Below are 19,369 nucleotides of genomic sequence, written 5' to 3' on the forward strand. Positions count from 1 at the left end.
TCTTTTTCCTATTTGTAGTGGAGATGAGTGGTGCCCGGTGGAGTCTTCTGCTGTTGTAGCCCATCCGCCTCAAGGTTGTGTGTGTTGTGGCTTCACAAATGCTTTGCTGCATACCTCGGTTGTAACGAGTGGTTATTTCAGTCAAAGTTGCTCTTCTATCAGCTTGAATCAGTCGGCCCATTCTCCTCTGACCTCTAGCATCAACAAGGCATTTTCGCCCACAGGACTGCCGCATACTGGATGTTTTTCCCTTTTCACACCATTCTTTGTAAACCCTAGAAATGGTTGTGCGTGAAAATCCCAGTAACTGAGCAGATTGTGAAATACTCAGACACCAACAACCATGCCACGCTCAAAATTGCTTAAATCACCTTTCTTTCCCATTCTGACATTCAGTTTGGAGTTCAGGAGATTGTCTTGACCCCTAAATGCATTGAAGCAACTGCCATGTGATTGGTTGATTAGATAATTGCATTAATGAGAAATTGAACAGGTGTTCCTAATAATCCTTTAGGTGAATGTGTGTATATATAATCACCATTTTTAAATGGGTAGTTCAAATCAAAGTTTGTATTGTTATGATTCACCTTGTAGCTGATTAGCTTGGTTCATGGCTTACAACGCTTTAACAACGCTTTTCAAAAAAATTCCTAAAGGGAGAAATTAATGGAAAAAATACGGAACCAAAAGCGCTTAAATTGATCGGGCGCTAGTGCACACTCTTTGTTATCAAGTTTGTGGTAAAAAATAGTGTTGCTGGAGAAAAAAAAAAATTTAAACAGCATCGTATTAACAGGTTTGAACAATTTTTTTATTTCAGATCCAGCACAAAACATACTCTTTGCTTTGATTTCATATGCATTAAAAAGAAAATAACAACATTAGTATTTTTTTTTTACAAACTCCTCGTTTTGTCTCTGGCTGCACGCTCCCGCTCAACTCAGAAATTTGGTCCAAAACAAGTTGAATCTCTGAGCGATCGATACTTGTTCTTAAGACACAAACTGGTGTGTGGATCAGCTCCACATACTGTGGAAGGGATTGGCAGTCCTGGCAGTGTTTAGCAGTGGTTAGATGTTACGACGACCAACACATACACAAATACAGTAAACAGCTGTCCCCAATAATACAAATGTACAGAAATGACAATAATACTAGCACACTGTAATTTCATACAGCTACAATTTGTACTGCACTTGAGGATTTGCTGGATTGCACTTGCTGTGTAGCTACCGTATTGTACAATACCATATATAGAAAAAGTTAACAACTTGGATAACTTGTAGAATACTTCACATGACTTTTTTTTGTAGTATTTAAACAGACAACATAAATCAAACAAGTTAATGTGTAACAAAACTGTCTGCAAATTTGCATATAGTCACATGTACACTTTAGCTCAGGTCACCAGAGTTTAGGAACTGAGTGTATGTTCACTGAGATGAATGTGATCAGCTACATTACCTTCATTAAAAGTCGCTTGAGACACCGGCATTTAAATGCAAAATCGATGGATCGTACTTACAAACTTTTCAAATAGCCTATCGTAACTATAACACTGCACCAATTTTGGGAAAAAACGACATCTCCTTGACAAAATATGAGACGTCCTTACAGTGACAATCTGGCCGTCAAAATATTTGAGTGGTTGTTAGGGTGTTCTGAATGGTCACTATGGCAATATTATGTGGTATATTGTTTTGGGTTGTTGCTAGGGTGCTCTTGGCAGTTGCTAAGGCATTGCTAGGATGTTTAAGTTGTTCTGAGGGGTTGCTTATGGAAGCTTGTTTCTGCCATGGAATAGAAAAATACTTTTTTTCCCTCACATTTTTCACAATTGTGAGTTTATATTACAAAAAGTCAGAATTGGGCGACATAAATTCGCAATTGCGAGAGAAAAAAAGTCTCAAATTGCGAGGGGAAAAAAAGTTCCAAAGTCAGTTGCGAATTTGCATCGTAATTCTAACTTGCAATTATTTTTTTTCTTGCAATTCTGTATTTTGTCTATCGCACATGTGAGTTATAAAGTCCAATTCTGAAAATAAAAAAATAATTTGAATTTTTATTCAGTGGCAGAAATACGCTTCCAAAGTTGCTATAGTATTGCTAGGCAACTAGGGTGTTGCTAGGTGGTTGTTAGAGTGTTCTGGGTGGTTACTATGGCCATACTATGTGGTTACTAGATTGTTGTGTTGTGATGTTGTGTTGTGATGTGGCGTCTTACCAATGCATCCCACTGCGCTTCTTTTCCATAAAAAAGCTGTTTTTTTATAAACACTCTAGACTGACGTGTTTGTTCGCGCCTTTTGAAGCGTCTCGCACGCGACTAGATGTTCTAGAAAACCAATTTTAAAACTACTTTTAAAAATGTAAAAGTTCGTAGGGATCTCTAAGTGGTTACAAAGGTGTTCTGGGTGGTTGCCATGTCTATGTGGCTCACTAGATTGTTATGGGTGGTCACAAGGTCACAAATGGTTTTTATATTTGGTCATCCAACGAATGCAAACTTAGAACATGTTTGAGTTTATGTAAGTAGCTCAAATGTTGCCAAAGTTTACAATTTATGTTTTCTCTTTTAATACAAATCATAGCAATAGTGGTGCTGGTTTAAGATCTGTTCAAGGAGGCAGATGTTTTATTGTCCATATTTGTTTCCAGCACATTAGTTAAATATCGATCATATTCTAATCTGATCCTAGAACATTCTATCAAGTTGAAATTCTGTCCAAATGCATAAAGCAGGTTTAGACCAGGCTTAAAGAGATAGTTCACTTTGAAATTAATTTTTGGTATGTTTTATCTTACCTCAATGGCATCCAAGATGTAGGTGTCTTTGTTTCCACAGTATTTTCAATTTTGATATTTTTAGGTCAAACCGTTCTTGTCTGTCAGTCATATAATGGAGGTCTATGGGGTCCACCTCAAAGAGCATGCACAGAGAAGTCCAAATTAAACATGATTTAATGACTCGTAAATGTAAGTACACGTTGATGGCCTAAGACACGAAACGAGCGGTTTGTGTGAGAAAATGAACAGTATTTATATCGTTTTTACCTCTTGTAATCACAGCCACGTCCAAGTGATCTGAGGGTCGAGGGTGCTTCTGTGTGCGCTCGCATTGATGCACATTGATAACCGCTCGTTTCGTGTCTTAGGCCATCAATGTGTACTTACATTCACGAGTCATTAAATCATGTTTAATTTGGACTTCTCTGTGGATGCTCTTTGAGGTGGTGACCATATACCTCCATTATATGACTGACAGACAAGAACGGTTTGACTTAAAAATATCAAAATTGAAAATACTGTGTAAAGCCCTTGAGGTAAGCTAAAACATATCAAAAAATAATTTCAAAGTCAACTATCCCTTTAATGGCCATTTTTTCTTGTTTTTTAACCGCAAAAAAAAAGTTATGCGATTGCCTAGGGGCCATTCACACTGAATTTTTGCATTTGGCTATGCTGCTTTTCCACAGTTTTTCAATAAAAACATGCGCTAGACGGATGTGTTAGCCCGTTGTGCTCCGGTCTTTTGCAGCGGACAACCCGTTCTAAAAACGCAGCGTCAAACGTTCAACTCTCTGCATCTTGTTTGTCTTCTTTTCTTGTTTTATTCGCAGCACTGCCCTGCATATCAAACACATCATGTGTGAATGGCTTCTTAAGCATTCCTGATTTCTTTGAGGAAAACATGTGGGTCAATTCTGTAACATGGCAACATTTCAGTGGGTGGTCGTGTGAACAGATGTGAACGGTTAACAGTTTATAAGGCATTACGCACATTTCTAGAGTTCCTGATGTAATAAGGCATTTCTTTTGACCGCAGGAGAACAGCTGGAATAAACTCACTGTTTGTAAAAACATTCTGCTCTTATTTACTGCAACGCATTAGATCAAGGCCTGGGCCGGAAAGGTTGAAGTTCAAAAGCTACCAGTGAGATTATGTTGAATTGCGGCTGGCACGCAGAATGCTGTCTAGACCGCTGAGCTGACGTAGGAAACCGCGGTTCGGCGTTATGCCACGGTGGTCCTTCACGGTCTTGATGGCCTCCACTAAAGTCATGTTCTGCCGAATCATGAGGTAGGCCAGAACCAGCGTAGCAGATCGGCTCACCCCGACGGCACAATGCACCAGAACCGTTCCTACAAAATTAAAGACTGCATCATAAAGGCCCGTACACACCGGGACGAATATCAGTGCGCGTTATTCGCCAGCGGTTTTCAACGCGTTTTTTGTGTTCACACCCAAGTGATTTCTGCTGACGATGAGCCGAATGAACATAAAAATTCGTTCCCTAACATTAGATGGCGCCCATTTGCTCTGCAACTCTATACAGTTCTCTTTTATCAAAATGTTTGTAGTCGCTGTCGCGTTTGTCATATAGTTCTTTATGTTCTAATGGTTCTAACCATAGACTGTAAAAAAAGATGGACGACGCCCCTTCGCTCTTTTCCATCAGAGAGGATCGAAGCCGCCAGTGTCTCGATATGACGCTGACATCTTGGGACCTGAGTCTGCGCACTTGCGTGTTTCGGGACCAGTCGTGAGCAGGAAGTAAAGCCGCGAAATCAAGGCCGCGCCCTCCTTCGCGCTGAATCAAACAACGCAAGCACACGCCCCGCACTTTCATTAAGTGTCCTCTGTCTGCTTCGTTCTTCTCCAATGATGTCTGCTGATTGCAGAACCTCGTTAAAATAAGGTAAATACAACTACTAACCACATAATCAACATTATTAAAAAAAGTCCGCTGGTGCTTCAGTGACTACCTGTCAATCACAGCTGTCAATCATGATGTCAGAGCAGTTTTTATCATCACATAACTAACTAAAAACAAACTTATTTAAAAAACGAACACTTGAAATTACATAAACGTGATAGAAACTACAGTAAATGACAGAAACTATCTTTGGAAAAAGAATATGTGAAGTGTAATGTAATTGTTTAGTTGGTCTCGCGTCCCATTGAATAACATGGGGAGGCGGGGGTTATGAGCTATACTAGGACTGGCCACAGGGGGGCGATCGAGACGTTTTGGCTTCACTTTTGGCACGCTTGGTTCTAACACCGAGACCAACAGCTTAGTCCCTCCCCTTCCGGTCGACCACCATGGGACCTTATTTCGGAAAAATATTGAATGATAGTCAATGGCGAGAGACAACAAATATTTTGATCTCGTTTGAATCGTGCCCTAAATTACACATATGATGTTTGACAATTTAAAAGATACATTTTAAAGTAAAGAAAGTCGCAGTTTGATGTAAAACCGTTGAGGTATAAGACTGTGAAAATACGTAATTACAAAGACCACAAACCCCAAAGGCGCACATTTTCTCTCAATGAATGAAGCTAACTTTACTGAGGCTAATGTCTGTCATTGTTTCTACAGTCTTACGTTATAATCGTAATGTTACGCCGTCACGCCTGAGTGTTTCGTACCAGACTGCACACACACAAGCAGCGGATCTCACTCGTTGTTTCGCTTCCCGGGAGATGTAGTTCATAGAGCGATTTTCACATAAAACTAAATGTTACTCTTCTGTTTTATGACAAACTGCGACGTTTTTGACTTTCAGAATTATCTTTTAAATTGACAAACATCATATGTGTAATTGAGTTCATTGTAATTCAGTTCAGACAGAATAAAAAGATGAGTTGTCTCTTGCCATTGACTATCATTCATATTTTTTTCCGGAATAAGGTCCCATGAGCCAGAAGCGAAGGGGCGGGACTTAGGCTCTCTATATTCCATAGACATATACACTAGACCTCACCTTGGGGTTCTAAGCATGCGTCAAAACCGCCGCCATCTTGGAAAAGGGGTCTTGTCATAGGAAGTAGCTAGGTAACGCTGCTATCTCTGCCTTTACTTCGAATTCATTGATGGTGGCGGACTTTTGTGCAGCGTATGATGTTCACGGATGAAATCTGAACTAGGAAGAATGTTTAAAAAAAAAAAAAAAAAAACTTTCTGGAATCAATGATAAATACATGTCTGACCGTTGGAACAAACCAAAAAAACAAGAAAAATCGCATTCATGATGATTTATGGTGATTTTATTTGCGTTAGACCTGTGTCTGCTGCATTGACGCTGATGCATTAAAGTGGAGGGGCTCCCCTGTTTCAAGATGGCGGCTCTATTGACGCATTCGTTCCAATGAACTGCCGTAGACAAGGTGAGGTCTAGTGTATATGTCTATGTCTATATTCATCTTGCCTCGCATCTTCCTCGTCTTATTTCTTCCTGGCTGTGTAGACGGTGACGCTACTTGGCATATATCTTCTTCTCCGTTCTGTATGTGTGCTCAGCAAGACCGTTATGTGTTTGAGCGGCCCCAAGTTGTGTTTTACTGTAACTTCAGAAGCTCCAAACACGCGAGCAAAAGCGCCAATCTCATTGGTCGGATAGTTTTTGACGCGGCGCGTGAAACAAAAAAACAAACAAACCCAAGCCGTTTTTAAAAAAATGACACTTTTACGCGTCAGTGTGCACACTCACATTGGCGCCCTTTGTTTAGTCACAAGGCGTTAAACGTTGGCGAATATCGCGCGCGAAATTCGTCCCGGTGTGAACAGGCCTTAATACTCACATGTATGATAAAAAGTTACTGCATATCTGTAATTAAAATTACATATCAAATACTAAAAAATACAACTTTCACACAAATTATTATACAGATAATGTGATTCATAATGACATAAATTACAAGAGAATTATAAGAAAAAATATTTCGAATTTCCAAATATAAATTCAAAAGTCGCATATAAGTACAAATAAGTTATACATAACACCAAATCAAGTGCACACTCAACCTTCATGAAACTTGAAGGCTGTTTTTTTTTTTCAGCCTTTATTTTTATTATAATGACTGTGAATTGTTTAAAAAGAAAGAGGCCGCTTCTGAACTGACCTCCGGCACTAAGGGCTCTGTGAATGAACTCGGCCGCTGGGTAGAAGTTCACACTCATGTCGAAGGAAGGCGAATCGTGGGCTTCAATGCCATGATATGTGATGTTCATGCCAGCGTAATGCTCTGCGCCGCCTCTCCATTTGTTCTGAGCACAGTTGAGGATGTGTGTGATCCCAAGCTTGATGAGTTCCTTGCGGTTTGAGGCAATTTCTCTGAAATGAGTATTAAACGTTTAGGTGAGTAATAGAGGGTATGCGCGTGACGTCACCGTCGGCCGTGAGTGGCAAAAAAACTGAGCGGCTGTATTTGTTTTCAGTTCGAATGCTGGGAAAAACAAACACAACACATTATAAGCAGTGTTGGGAGTAACGCATTACAAAAGTAATACATTACAGTAACATATTACTTTTTGCTGTAACGCAGTAGTGTAAGGCATTACTAATCAATTTTCAGTAATATTTTACTCGTTACATGTTCAGTGAGGCTTGTATTACAGTTGTATTACAGTGTATTGTCTGCTTTTACTTCTTAAAGGCAACAGACTGTGTGAAAGTTTTAAAGCAGTCTTTTAGTGCCAGTTCAGAGCGGTCATGTCTCTAACATTGTTTTTTACTCATAAATGCGAACACGAAAACTAAAATAAAATGAATATTTTAAGTTCTATGCAGACTGGAGAGCCAACCCTTCCTCATCCGATTTGCGCAGTGTAATTAACAGAATTACAAAAAATATATTTTGCCTCCTATTTTTTTGTCACGCATGAATGTGTGTCTTTTCCCTAATATTAAAAATAAAACATAGACTGATATTTGTCTAATGTCTGGAGTCCTTTAAGGAAGTAGCCTATATACATTTCAATACATGAATTTTCTGAGAATTTTTATTTCAAGTTTTGACTGCAAATGTCATGTCCATAATGCTGAACTTCCCCAATTTTTAATAATTTATCCTCAACTAGTTTTGTGGTGTAGGTCTACGTATTTTATAATGTTAACTTCAAATAATACTAATAGCCTAATTTAAAGATAAGGCAGCATTGGATATGGACGGTAAGGAGAATAACGCTGGAGTTGGAAGAGGTGTGTCGCGATTCTGTAGGTTTGTGGATGTGGCGAATCGCGATTTTTGGTTTCATATTGCATATCGGTACAGCCCAAAAGTTAAGTTCTACTTAGTTATTTTGGTGAAAGTAACTCAAAAGTAATACATGAGTAATGTAACGCATTACAATTCTGGGACAGTAATATTGTAAGGTAATGAATTACTTTTAAATAACAGTAACAAGTAATACCTAATGTATTACAGTTTGGAAGTAACTTGCACAACACTGATTATAAGTGGGAAAGAGCTTTGCGATTGACTGTTGAACTAGATTTGACAAAAAAAAATCAGACGTATATTTTTACAGACTGCTGTAGAAAGAGGAGCAAATGGATCGCTGCAATTCACAGAAACAACTGGACTCCAGTCAGCGAAAGGTGGATTTGCAGTTATCATTTTGTGTCAATATGATGAATTTAGCTGTAAAACCATACCCATATGTTTTGTAATTTATATATATAAACAACTCTTCAATTAAATATTTATCATTGCATATTCTGCATTATTGGCAGTGGTGGAATGTAACGAAGTACAAATACTTCGTTACTTTACTTAAGTACATTTTTCACGTATCTTTACTTTACTTAAGTACAATAAATAGTGCATACTTTTTACTTTTACTTCGTTACCTTTTGCAGCAATTATTCTACTTTCTACTCCACTACATTTCTACAACTTCTGTTACATTTTCGTTACATTTTCTGATCAGTTTTTCCCCTGCCAAAACGCAATCTGACCGTCCGTTCGTTGCACGTTTGTCTCACCAGTGACGTTTGGTTGCCATAGATACAGTATATCAACCCGGTCACACTAAATGCGTCTCACACGCAGACAGTGTGTTTATCGTGCAACTCATACGCGAAAATTTGTTTTTATGTGCATAGGAAACACACCGTGTGTAGTATATGTTTGGTTTGGTTAGGATTATGGCAAGCCAAGAGGTTCATAAGTACACCATGAATTAATCTCGTTTACTGCCAAACATAGTTATTATATAGTAAGGATAAGCATGATGTGTATATTGCCTAATTGCAAGCTTGTTTCAGAAATGGTGACATTTTTTTCCATCATTATTGAACATCATTATTAGGTTGAATGAGTTAGAATTAAATGTTTTATTAATCATTACAAAATAGACATTAAGATAATAAATTGTTATGCAAGTACTTTTACTTTTAATACTTAAAGTACATTTAAAATAAAGTACTTTTTACTTTTTACTTAAGTATGGTTGCCATTGTGTTACTTCTACTTTTACTAAAGTAAATATTTATCTGGGTATTTGTACTTTTACTTAAGTACTGAGATTCAGTACTTCCTCCACCACTGATTATTGGATGTTTTTAATAAACACTGACCAAAAAAAACTGGGCTGGACGATATGATGATATATATACAGTATATAGGCTATATACAGTATAACACTGATGTAAGTGACCCGGATTTAGACCTACCTATATTGTATTTATAATAAAGCAAATTTGCTTTATGTTTAGGTCTATATTGCTTTTATTTCCTTGGTGTCGAAATCAGGCAAACATATATATCAGGCAACACGATTCCTGGCTGCATGTCAATATCCATGGATCACTGGATCTTTAGTAAGTTGTAAGGAACACTATATTAAGTCCAATATTTAGTTTAAATTGATAAAATTGTTCATTTTAGTCGCATTTTTGCAGTTTCCCCTATTAAATCCAGTCACGCAGCAGATCTTTTGCCACTCAGTCAGGCTGAGGGGGGTTGTTCCGGCGGGAAAGTGACGTCAATGCATTCCCTCTATAGTAATCTCCAAATACGTAATGACCAAAACCACATGTGTTGTTGTTGGGCTACTCACTGGTCACCTATGTAGAGTCTTGGCCACACTTCATCTGCATGATTACAGGCGGTTTTCCCCGTGTAGAGCAGACGCTCCAGTTCAGAAACCGTTAGTACAGGAGAGCCCTTCTCAGAGTCCTTTCTACTGGGAGACCTGGAATTACTCCGGGACCGAGACAGTCTGGACATGAACGCCATCTGGTCTGGCCTCCAGTCAAGCTATAAAATAACATAAAAAATATACACTAAATAAAAGTTACAGTTAAACGTTAAAACTATTTTTAAAAGCAAATTAAAGGGACCGTTCACCCCCAAATTATTCACCATACTGTTGTTGTAAAGTTGACACATTTTTAGGTTTTTTTTTTCACATTTTTCACATGACACATTTTTCAGATCATCACACTCGGTAAACTGCAGGTGTTATAATGGTCACAGGCACAAGGATGAATTTCACAAAACTGATTACGCACAAAAAAACCTCACAGATCACATTTTCAAGTCAAGTTTTAATGTAATGTGACAAAGCGGTGAAATCCAAGTTAGTTGTTTACTTACTTTTTTATTAGTCTTCCCATTAAGACCATTTCTTATTCATTCTGACCAGTTTGGCAGATACTAGTGGATGTGGGGCACACACACAAAAATGAGAGGTGGGATTTAGTAATTGACCAATCACAGCAAGAGGTTGGAGACATTACTATTCCCCATTCATTCTTAATTAACCCTCACCAAAACCATGGCACACTTTTGGGGGTCTATCAAAGGCGCCATGAAACAGAAGTTGTGATAGTCTTTTCTTGCCTATTGTGACGTATATCCAAGTTTTTTCATCTGGACCAAGAAAAAATGTAGGGTGGGACTTGATTTTGTTCATAGGGGATTGATTGGATTGTTGTTGTTTGCTATTGGTCGATCTCATGTGAGTGACAGGTTGCCCCGCCCTCGTCATCAGAGAAGAGAAGAGATGACGCTGCAAAAGGGAGGGAAAGTTATTTTGATTAAAGATTATGAGGGCACATCAATTATATATATTTAGGGCTGTCAAATGATTAATCGCGATTAATCGCATTCCAAAATAAAAGTTTGTGTTTACGTAATATATGTGGGTGCACTATGTATAATTATTTTATATATATAAATACACACACATCCTTGTATATATTTAAGAAATATTTTCATGTATATACTGTATATAGATTTATATATAATTTATATTATATAAAAATATAAATATCTTGCATGTGTTTTTGCATGCATGTGTGTGTATTTATATATACAAAATAATTATACACAGTGTACCCACATATATTATGTAAACACAAAACTTTTATTTTGGATGCGATTAATCGTTTGACAGCCCTAATATATATATATATATACGACTTACAATAAATAGTGCAATATTTCATAAAAAATAAGAATGGTCAATTTTGATTTCATTATGACTCTAAAACTTTATGGGCTCAGGACAGGGGAGGAAAGAGAAAAGCTTCAAATGTCAATTTTAAACATCATATTTCGTAATATTTTAATTGTTTTATTTTTGTAATGTGGTTTATTCTCTCTCTCTCTCTTTATTTTATTTATGTATTTCCCTGTGCTGATAGCATACGATAGGGTTTTCAAAATATATCAAAATATAATTGATCGTTTACGTTTAGAGTAAAATTCTGATTTTGGCTGTTTTTACGATTTCATGGTGAGAATGTATTAGCGAAGCAGTTCAAACCCTTTAGAAATAAAGATTAATCAAAACATAACACCCGGCTCCTGGATAATTAATTATACACGTAATTTCTTCCCTGGGGTGAATATCTCTCTTGTGTTCTGGTTGTTGCAACGACACAGCGAGTTCACACCATAGATTCACACCTATCAACTTTCATCTGACAGCCGGAGCTCTGGTTTGGAGAAATTCACCCGAGAGAAGAAAGTACACGTATATTTTTATGGATTTCCTTACAGTTAGAAAACTACACTTATCAGACATTTTGAGATAGTTTTGCAGCTTTTTTTATTTTAAAAAGTCACTGCTCACTGCCATTATGGAAGAACGCTCGCAGGACGCTAAAAAAAATTCTCCTATTGTGGTCCGAGAAAAGATCGTATGACATTAAAACAATACCAGGGTGAGTAAATTAATTTATAAAAATATATTCATTTTATTTACATGTATACACACATTATACATTCATATATTTTAAAAGAAAGTCACTAGAATATTGCTATTTTTATGGTATTTAGACCTAACTTATCTCTAAAATATTAATATCTATAATATGACTTTTACTACATTCACTAAGACATTTTTTTTTCTCGACAAAAATAAAAAATGTAACCAGTTAGTGATCCACATATGTTGGTCTCGATCTCTGGAACCCCATATTCTTAAAATATTTCATTTCTAGATATAAGAATTTTGATAATTGTATACTTGCATGTGTTTGCTTAGAAACACCAATTTTTGTAGAATACTTTTAAAATCCACTTGTTTTTGGAGTGATGCCATACACTATTATGGTTGCAAAGAAAATACTAGAGCATGTGTTATTTTTTATCCTATCTTTATTTAAAACATCCACATTCAATAACTAATGATGAAGTAAACTAATAAAAATGTCAAGAAAATAAGGAGCAATAAACAGATTAAACATTTTGCATTGGTAAACATATTGCCTGGTCTTTGGATCCAAAAACTTAATTTCTAGACATAAGTTATGAATTTTGATATGGATACATTCTTGCTTAGAAACATTAGTATTTGTCGAAGTTTAACTTTTTGAAATCTGCTTCTTCTGAAGTGTCAGTTTTTGCAGTAATCCCACATTATAGTTACAAATATTGTTACAAGGAAAAGACAGAGTACACATTATTTTGTAGCGTATTGTTTATTTAAACATCAACATTCAGTAACTTTATTGAAGCAAACTAGTAAAAATGTCAAGAATTTGGGTTTTTGTGTCCTTTGATTCACAGACCCGACATATTTTCTACTTGTTGTTAAGACCGGCGAGGGGGAGGCTTTGTTTCCCGAAGAGCATGCACACTCTTACATCACTTTATCGCACATGGCGGGTTGGGGGAGGCTTCATTTTCTGAAGAGCCTGCTTGTGCTTCCTTTACCATTTTCTCAGAGGCTAGTGTGTGGGGAGTGCCTTTTCATGAAGGGAGTTACCAGGCTCTTCCAGAAAGAGTCCTTTTAATTTCTTCCGATGTAGGATTTATTTCTATCCACAGAAGATCTGACTGTTCCGATCATGGTCATTTTTCTTCGGAGCAGCTCCTCGCCGAGGGCATACGAGGTGAAAAAGTTGTCGCATGTGATGGTGTGTCCCTGGAGACCGGATGTCATGTCCAAGACCACACGCATCCCCTGGTTCTTTTCTGGCTTTCTGTCGGCAGCTTTGCCTGTGTAGATCTGCATGTTCCACGCGTAGCTCGAGCTGGAATCACACGCCGCCCAGATTTTAATTCCATACTTGCCCGGTTTACTCGGCATGTATTGTTTGAAGGGACAGCGACCTCTGAAAGGGACCAGGCACTCGTCTACAGTGACGCTCGGGCCTGGATTGTACAAGAGCGGCAGGCGTTGGACCCATTTTTCCCAGATGTCCCTTACTGGTGCCAGCTTGTCATCTTTCTGTAGGCCAGGCCCTGTACCCCTTCTATAAAAGCAGAAGATCCTTGACATCATCTTAAAATTATTCAAAGTCATGGTAGCAGGAAAAATTGGCCTTCCCGACTAGTGTTGTCAAAAAACTCGGTACTTCGGTACCAAGTCGGTACTAAAAAAAAAAAATGTTACGGTACCAGCTTTTCTAGGTAACGTTACCGAGTACCAGGTTAATCCAGTTCTGTTCTAGACGCGATGTCTGAAACGTGCACAGTTGCGTCCTCTTCATAACGCTGATATGGCTCTCTCTCTCTGAATCCACTTGTTGAAACGAAAGGAGGAAAGAGCCACATATAAAAATATTTTGGATTAGGGTAATGTCACGTTGCTATAAGAGGCCGATTACATGCAAATTCGCAATTTCAAATATAGGCGTGATTCAAGCGCGCTCCTAATAAAAACTCGTTGGCGTTGCATAGCAACGACAGACGCCGCGTGAGAGCAAGCGCTTTGGAAAGAATAAGCACGCGCAAAAATATAATTAAAAAACACGCGCGACATGTGAACGGCCTCTAAAGTGCTTTCGGGGTAGTTTTACGAGTACATGAGCACAGTAGTATCCACCCGACACCAGAGTACTATGGTATATTGTCATTTAATGTCAATGCCAGTTCTAGGCGTATTCTTGCCTTTATAACTCAGCAGGTTTAAAAAGCCTTTTTAAAATTAAATATGAATGCAGTTTTAGATTAATAAAAGGACAGTCAAGTCAAATAAAACATGTTTTATGGTAGGAATGCTACAAAGATACCATTCATAAACATTACTTAGTTATCAACACATTGAGTGAACAATATATTTTTACAACATTAATTAATGTTTGAAAATGTTATTTATTACAAACACCTGATTGTTCATGTTTGTTCACTTAATTCATTGTGCATTAAATAAATAATGGATTGAAACTTTACAAACAACTTTAAAAATGTGTTAGTGTATACTATTGTTTATTTTAGGTCATTTTATCTAATCTTTTTCTAAAGTGTTTATAATACAAATGTACAGTTTCCATACTTGTAACCGTGATAAACACTTAAATATATGTAAATTTAAACTAAGCTTTGGTACCGAAATTGGTACCGAGAACCGTGAATTTTAACTGGTATCGGTACCGAATACTGAAATTTTGGTACCGTGACAACACTATTCCCGACACACCGTTCCATAAGCTACTCAAAGCCTCATGGTGGGATCGATACACGCTAGGGTTGCCGCGGTGAGGAAAATTTCCCACCGGTTAATCGACGTGTGACAACACCGGTAATCCCGGTGTCACCGTGGAGGGCAGGGCGGGGGGGTTAAATAGCTTTTAAATGCGTGCGCGTTATACTTTCACTTTCGAAATAAGCGTCAATTGCTTGAATGGACAAAAAAACAACTCGCTGATAATAAAACTTTTATTTATAGACTTTTATTAGCATAACGAACGAATAAAAATAACCCCATGCATAGGCTGAAAAAAGTGAAAATCGGCAAAATGTGGGCCCAAACAAATAAGAACCATAAAACGTTTATTAACGAATAAGAAAATAAAATAGGCCTAAATAAATTACACAAAGTTTAAATGAGATAAAACCAATTAAAAAGAGACGAATATAAAATAAAAACTTCAAAACGGACCTTAGCCTACATAAATGACATACTTTCACTTTCGAAATAAGCGTCAATTGCAATTCAGCGTCAATTGCTGGAATGGACAAAAAAAAAAAACAACTCGCTGACAATAAACTTTTATTTAGACAGCACTTTTATTAGAATAATAAACGAATAAAATATAGACAGAACTTTTATTAGCATAACGAACAAATAAAAATAACCCCATGCATAGGCTGAAAAAAGTGAAAATCGGCAAACTGTGGGCCCAAAAAAAATAAAACGTTTATTAACGAATAAGAAAACAAAATAGGCCTAAATAAATTAAACAAAGTTTAAATAAGATAAAATCAAATAAAAAGAGACGAATATAAAATAAAAACTTTAAAAAGGACCTTAGCCTACATAAATGACAGCACTCTAAAAAAAGTAAAAAACTATAAATTGGCATTTATTAACATTAATATTGGCCAAAATATTGCCAAACAGGCGCTTTTGCATTGCGTTTTGACACCAAATCTTCCGCCATTTTCTTGCTTTTCTGTAATTTGACTCGTTCTCGTCTCCACACGTGCTAAATGGAATCCTGATGCTTGCTGATCTGTGACGTGACGGCACGCGTTGCGCAGTTCATTTTTAATTATAATGCTCTCTTCAGAACTAAATAATTGAAAATTATTATTTTTAATTAATTCAAATAAATATTTTAGCAAAAAGCGAATACTTTAAAAAAAAAAGTCAAGACATCGCGGTGTCACGGTGGGAAAGTGATGTCACCGGTGATGGGGCTTAAAACCGGTAACACCGTCAACACCGTCTATCGCGGCAAGCCTAATACACGCCCGCCAGAATCAACAGACCCAAATAGGCCTGTATGTCCGTCCAGTCCAGGTTCTTCCAGGCTTTACCATGCACTCGTTTCCCCTCTAAATTGGACATTCCAATCAAAATCTTTTTAATGTCATCTGGGAAAAACAATTCAAATGTTGATATTATGTCTTTGGCATAGGAACATGCAAGCCTGGTTGGTCCAGGGGTCATTTTGATGACACGATAAGATGGTATTCTCATGATGAGATGGAGCCATCGCCTTTTCGCCACGAGGAGGAGGAGCGTCGAGCCGTCCCCCAACAGATGTCCAGTACCATCCCATGGCACCGAGAGTGAGTCTCTCAGCTGGCTGAGGACCGAACCGCAGTGTGTCCGGGATCTGGACCATTTTTTTGTCACATCTCTATCCTCTCTCGTATTTGTTGCTCTCATTCTTCCGTCTCCTGTTCTCTCGCCTCGTCTATCCACCTCAGGTGCCGCAGCCACTGTGATCGGTTCCGAGATCCGAGTGAGTAAAATGATCCAGACTTCCCATCACTGAGGTAAATCTCACTGATTGATTAATTCCAGCCAAAGTCAAACACACCTATTAACACTTCAGCCAGGAACAAAATGTCCAACGCATTCTCCTCCCAAGGCGTCATATACGTCACTTTTGCCAAAGAATAGACATCCAACGCACATGGCACCCTTTAGCATCAAATGAGATGCTTCGGTTATGGTAGGTTTAGGTCTGGGGTAGGGTTAGGGTTAGACCACTAGGAGGCGCCTTCTGCCCCATATATATCTGCGTCTCATTTGACGCTAAAGGGTGCCATGTGCGTTGGATGTCTACGCTTTAGCAAAAGTGTCATATATGACGTCTTGGCAGACTGATCTCATGAAGTAGAGTGTGTATGACACGCCAATTCGTATTTCCATTTTTGGCGTGCTATCAAGACGCATAATCGCTTTTCAGCGTGTTTATGAACGCCGTTGACTTAAAGTTATTACTGTATATATAAATATATGACTTACCTCAACCCCGTCCCTAAACCTAACCGTCACTGGGGTTAATGGCGTTTATGAGTGTTCCCCTACCATCCTAGGAAAAAAAGAGATCGCTCCCCAGATGTAGATCTACATTTTGCTTCGTTTCGCGCGGACATTTGACGGCGTGTACAGACACGCAGAATCACTCGGACGTTAATGGCGTAGACATACACGCGGATAACTCAAAATGCGTAAAGATAACATGCCACTTGACTCGAAAGTGGCGTGTATGTTTACGCAAAAGTCATGATGTCATGTTGGCCTTGGGATGAGAACGGGCTCAAATGTCACAAATGTTCTCTGCCAATGAACGATTCCCATCATCCTTTTAGTTTGTGCTGCTGGTTCTAAAAACTGAGGCTGCCTTGCCGTACATTTTCAGACATTTTAGCATGCGCAGGCATGGCATGGCTGCAACTATGGGCTTGACGTTAATTTTTTTTTTTTAATCTCTAGCCACTATGGCTAGTGGTTTTCCAAAGTTACTAGCTACTCAGCATTTTCACTGGGCACAATTTTTGTCATCTACTACACCATGGGGAAAAAAACTACCATATAGATATTTTTAATATTATTAAGACCTGATGCACGGATACATCATACTGTTAGACACAGATGCATTTTCTTTCTCAACTGTTTTACGTTCATTTAAAACATAACTGGCTGTTTTTACGTGAATACTTGCCAGGACATTTTGTCAGTATCACTTATTTTATTATTTTATATGTCTTTTTAAAAGAATAAAAATGAAAAATGTGTATACATTATACAAAATTCAACCCGTCAAAGTGGCTAGTAGGGAGTGACTGTGTTGCACACCACCACTGCAAAAACATACCCACATTTGGCATTGTGTTAACACTGTTCTACTCCTACTTTATGCCAAATAAATTGAGATGCTGCTCAGTGCAGAGCCATGGTGGAGTGTGAAGTCCCGCTCCCCCTATCTGGATGTAATTTGGGTGTAATGGGTGAAGCCAGAGCAATACATGGCTCTGGGTGAAGCTAGAAGGTCTAACCCGGTCTAACCACACCCTAACCCCACTTTATCCCTCAACCCAACCCATGAGAGGTGGAGCTAGATGTCATATGGCTCTGCAGTGAACACCACTTGATTAAGCCAGATTTTTATTGACAAATCAAAACAACAATGCCAAACAATATTAAAGCATTATTCATCGTAAGTGTTTTGCATTTTGCCTGATTGATTAGTTGATTTTATTTAACAATGTATTTAATAATTGTTTGTTTGTTTTATTTATATATCACAGTTTAATACAACTCACGTTGCCCAAAGTACTCTGTTTTAGACCGATATAAGTGTCGGTCAAATTTTGCCTTTTTAATCATCCAAGACTTATCGAATCTAGTCCATGTTTAGTGTGCTCAAATCCAGTCTATGGCTCAAATGGTTAAAATTGAAATTTGCTTAAAATGACCGACCGAACCGGGGGGTTAAAACAATAAACAAAATGGCAGCAGCTGGAATGTTAACAAATCCATCCACATGAGATCTTTGTGCAAAAAACGACGAAACGCGCCATGGCATTTGAAAAATGAAAATAACGCCAAAAAGATTACATATCTGTGAGGCTTTTTTTTTTTTTTTTTTTTTTTGTAGCTGGAATAAAATCTTTATGTGAATCTTACCTTGTCTACACGAGATGTTTTAGATTGCACACAAATCCTTTATGGAATCCTCCGTTATCCCGGTGTATTTCAGAAGCAGACTCAACGTGAGGAACAGATGCATGAGCTTAGCAAGAACACCAGCGCTCAGACGGAAACGTCCATGTACTGATTACTGTAATATCTATTTTGTTTCCTTGGATTCGGGGTGCAGAAATTGCAGATATGACCATATTATTTACACTGTAATGCAGCATTAGCACGCGCCCTCTGGTGATGCACATGCAGTCATGCAGATGTTGCACACAGGAACCATATCTGAAGAATATTTTCGATGCGAATATACAATGAAAAATTATTGAAATTTCAGACTACAGTGTTGTAATCTAGCTGTAATTTAGCAATACAGACCATCAACTTAGCAATAAAGACCCCCCCCCCCCACACACACACACACACACACAATAATAATAATGAAAACAATTCTCTTAAAGAATAATGATGAAAAAAATGCATTATGCATGCAAATAACTACTTTATATTTTAATTATTGTGGAAGGAATATATCGGCATGCAAAAGCCATAGCTTGCAGGTTCAGAATACAGTAGGGGGCTAAAGCACCATCAAACCAGTGCAAACGTAACTGAAGTTTACTATCAAACAACTGCAACCTATCATCAGAAACATTTGTTGCAATACAAATGTATACAAATTCCAGCTAGGTGAAATCTTAAGTAATATCATAGTCTTGTTCATTTTTTTTTTTTTTAATGTT

General features: G+C 37.8%; 1 protein-coding gene across 3 annotated transcripts; it reads right to left on the bottom strand.

Annotated features, from left to right (window-relative positions):
- Positions 1-3,316: 3,316 nt before the first annotated feature.
- dusp26 (dual specificity phosphatase 26) lies at positions 3,317-18,981 on the bottom strand. Of its 3 annotated transcripts, XM_089126194.1 has the most exons (6): positions 18,615-18,981; positions 10,565-10,805; positions 10,391-10,450; positions 9,852-10,051; positions 6,911-7,122; positions 3,317-4,143 (listed from the first exon to the last, which is right to left on the bottom strand). In XM_089126194.1, exons 4-6 carry the CDS (start codon positions 10,028-10,030, stop codon positions 3,941-3,943), a joined length of 594 nt encoding a protein of 197 aa, XP_088982320.1. In that variant the 5' UTR covers positions 10,031-10,051; positions 10,391-10,450; positions 10,565-10,805; positions 18,615-18,981; the 3' UTR covers positions 3,317-3,940. The 3 variants fall into 3 exon arrangements, with proteins under 3 accessions (XP_088982320.1, XP_088982319.1, XP_039531565.2); XM_089126193.1 differs by having other exon boundaries at positions 10,391-10,805; XM_039675631.2 differs by lacking the exons at positions 10,391-10,450; positions 10,565-10,805 and having other exon boundaries at positions 18,615-18,979.
- Between the last annotated feature and the right edge of the window lie 388 nt (positions 18,982-19,369).

The sequence above is a fragment of the Pimephales promelas genome, chromosome 23 (genome assembly GCF_988280905.1).
Source record: "Pimephales promelas chromosome 23, fPimPro1.hap1.1, whole genome shotgun sequence".
Classification (NCBI taxonomy): Eukaryota; Metazoa; Chordata; class Actinopteri; order Cypriniformes; family Leuciscidae; genus Pimephales; species Pimephales promelas.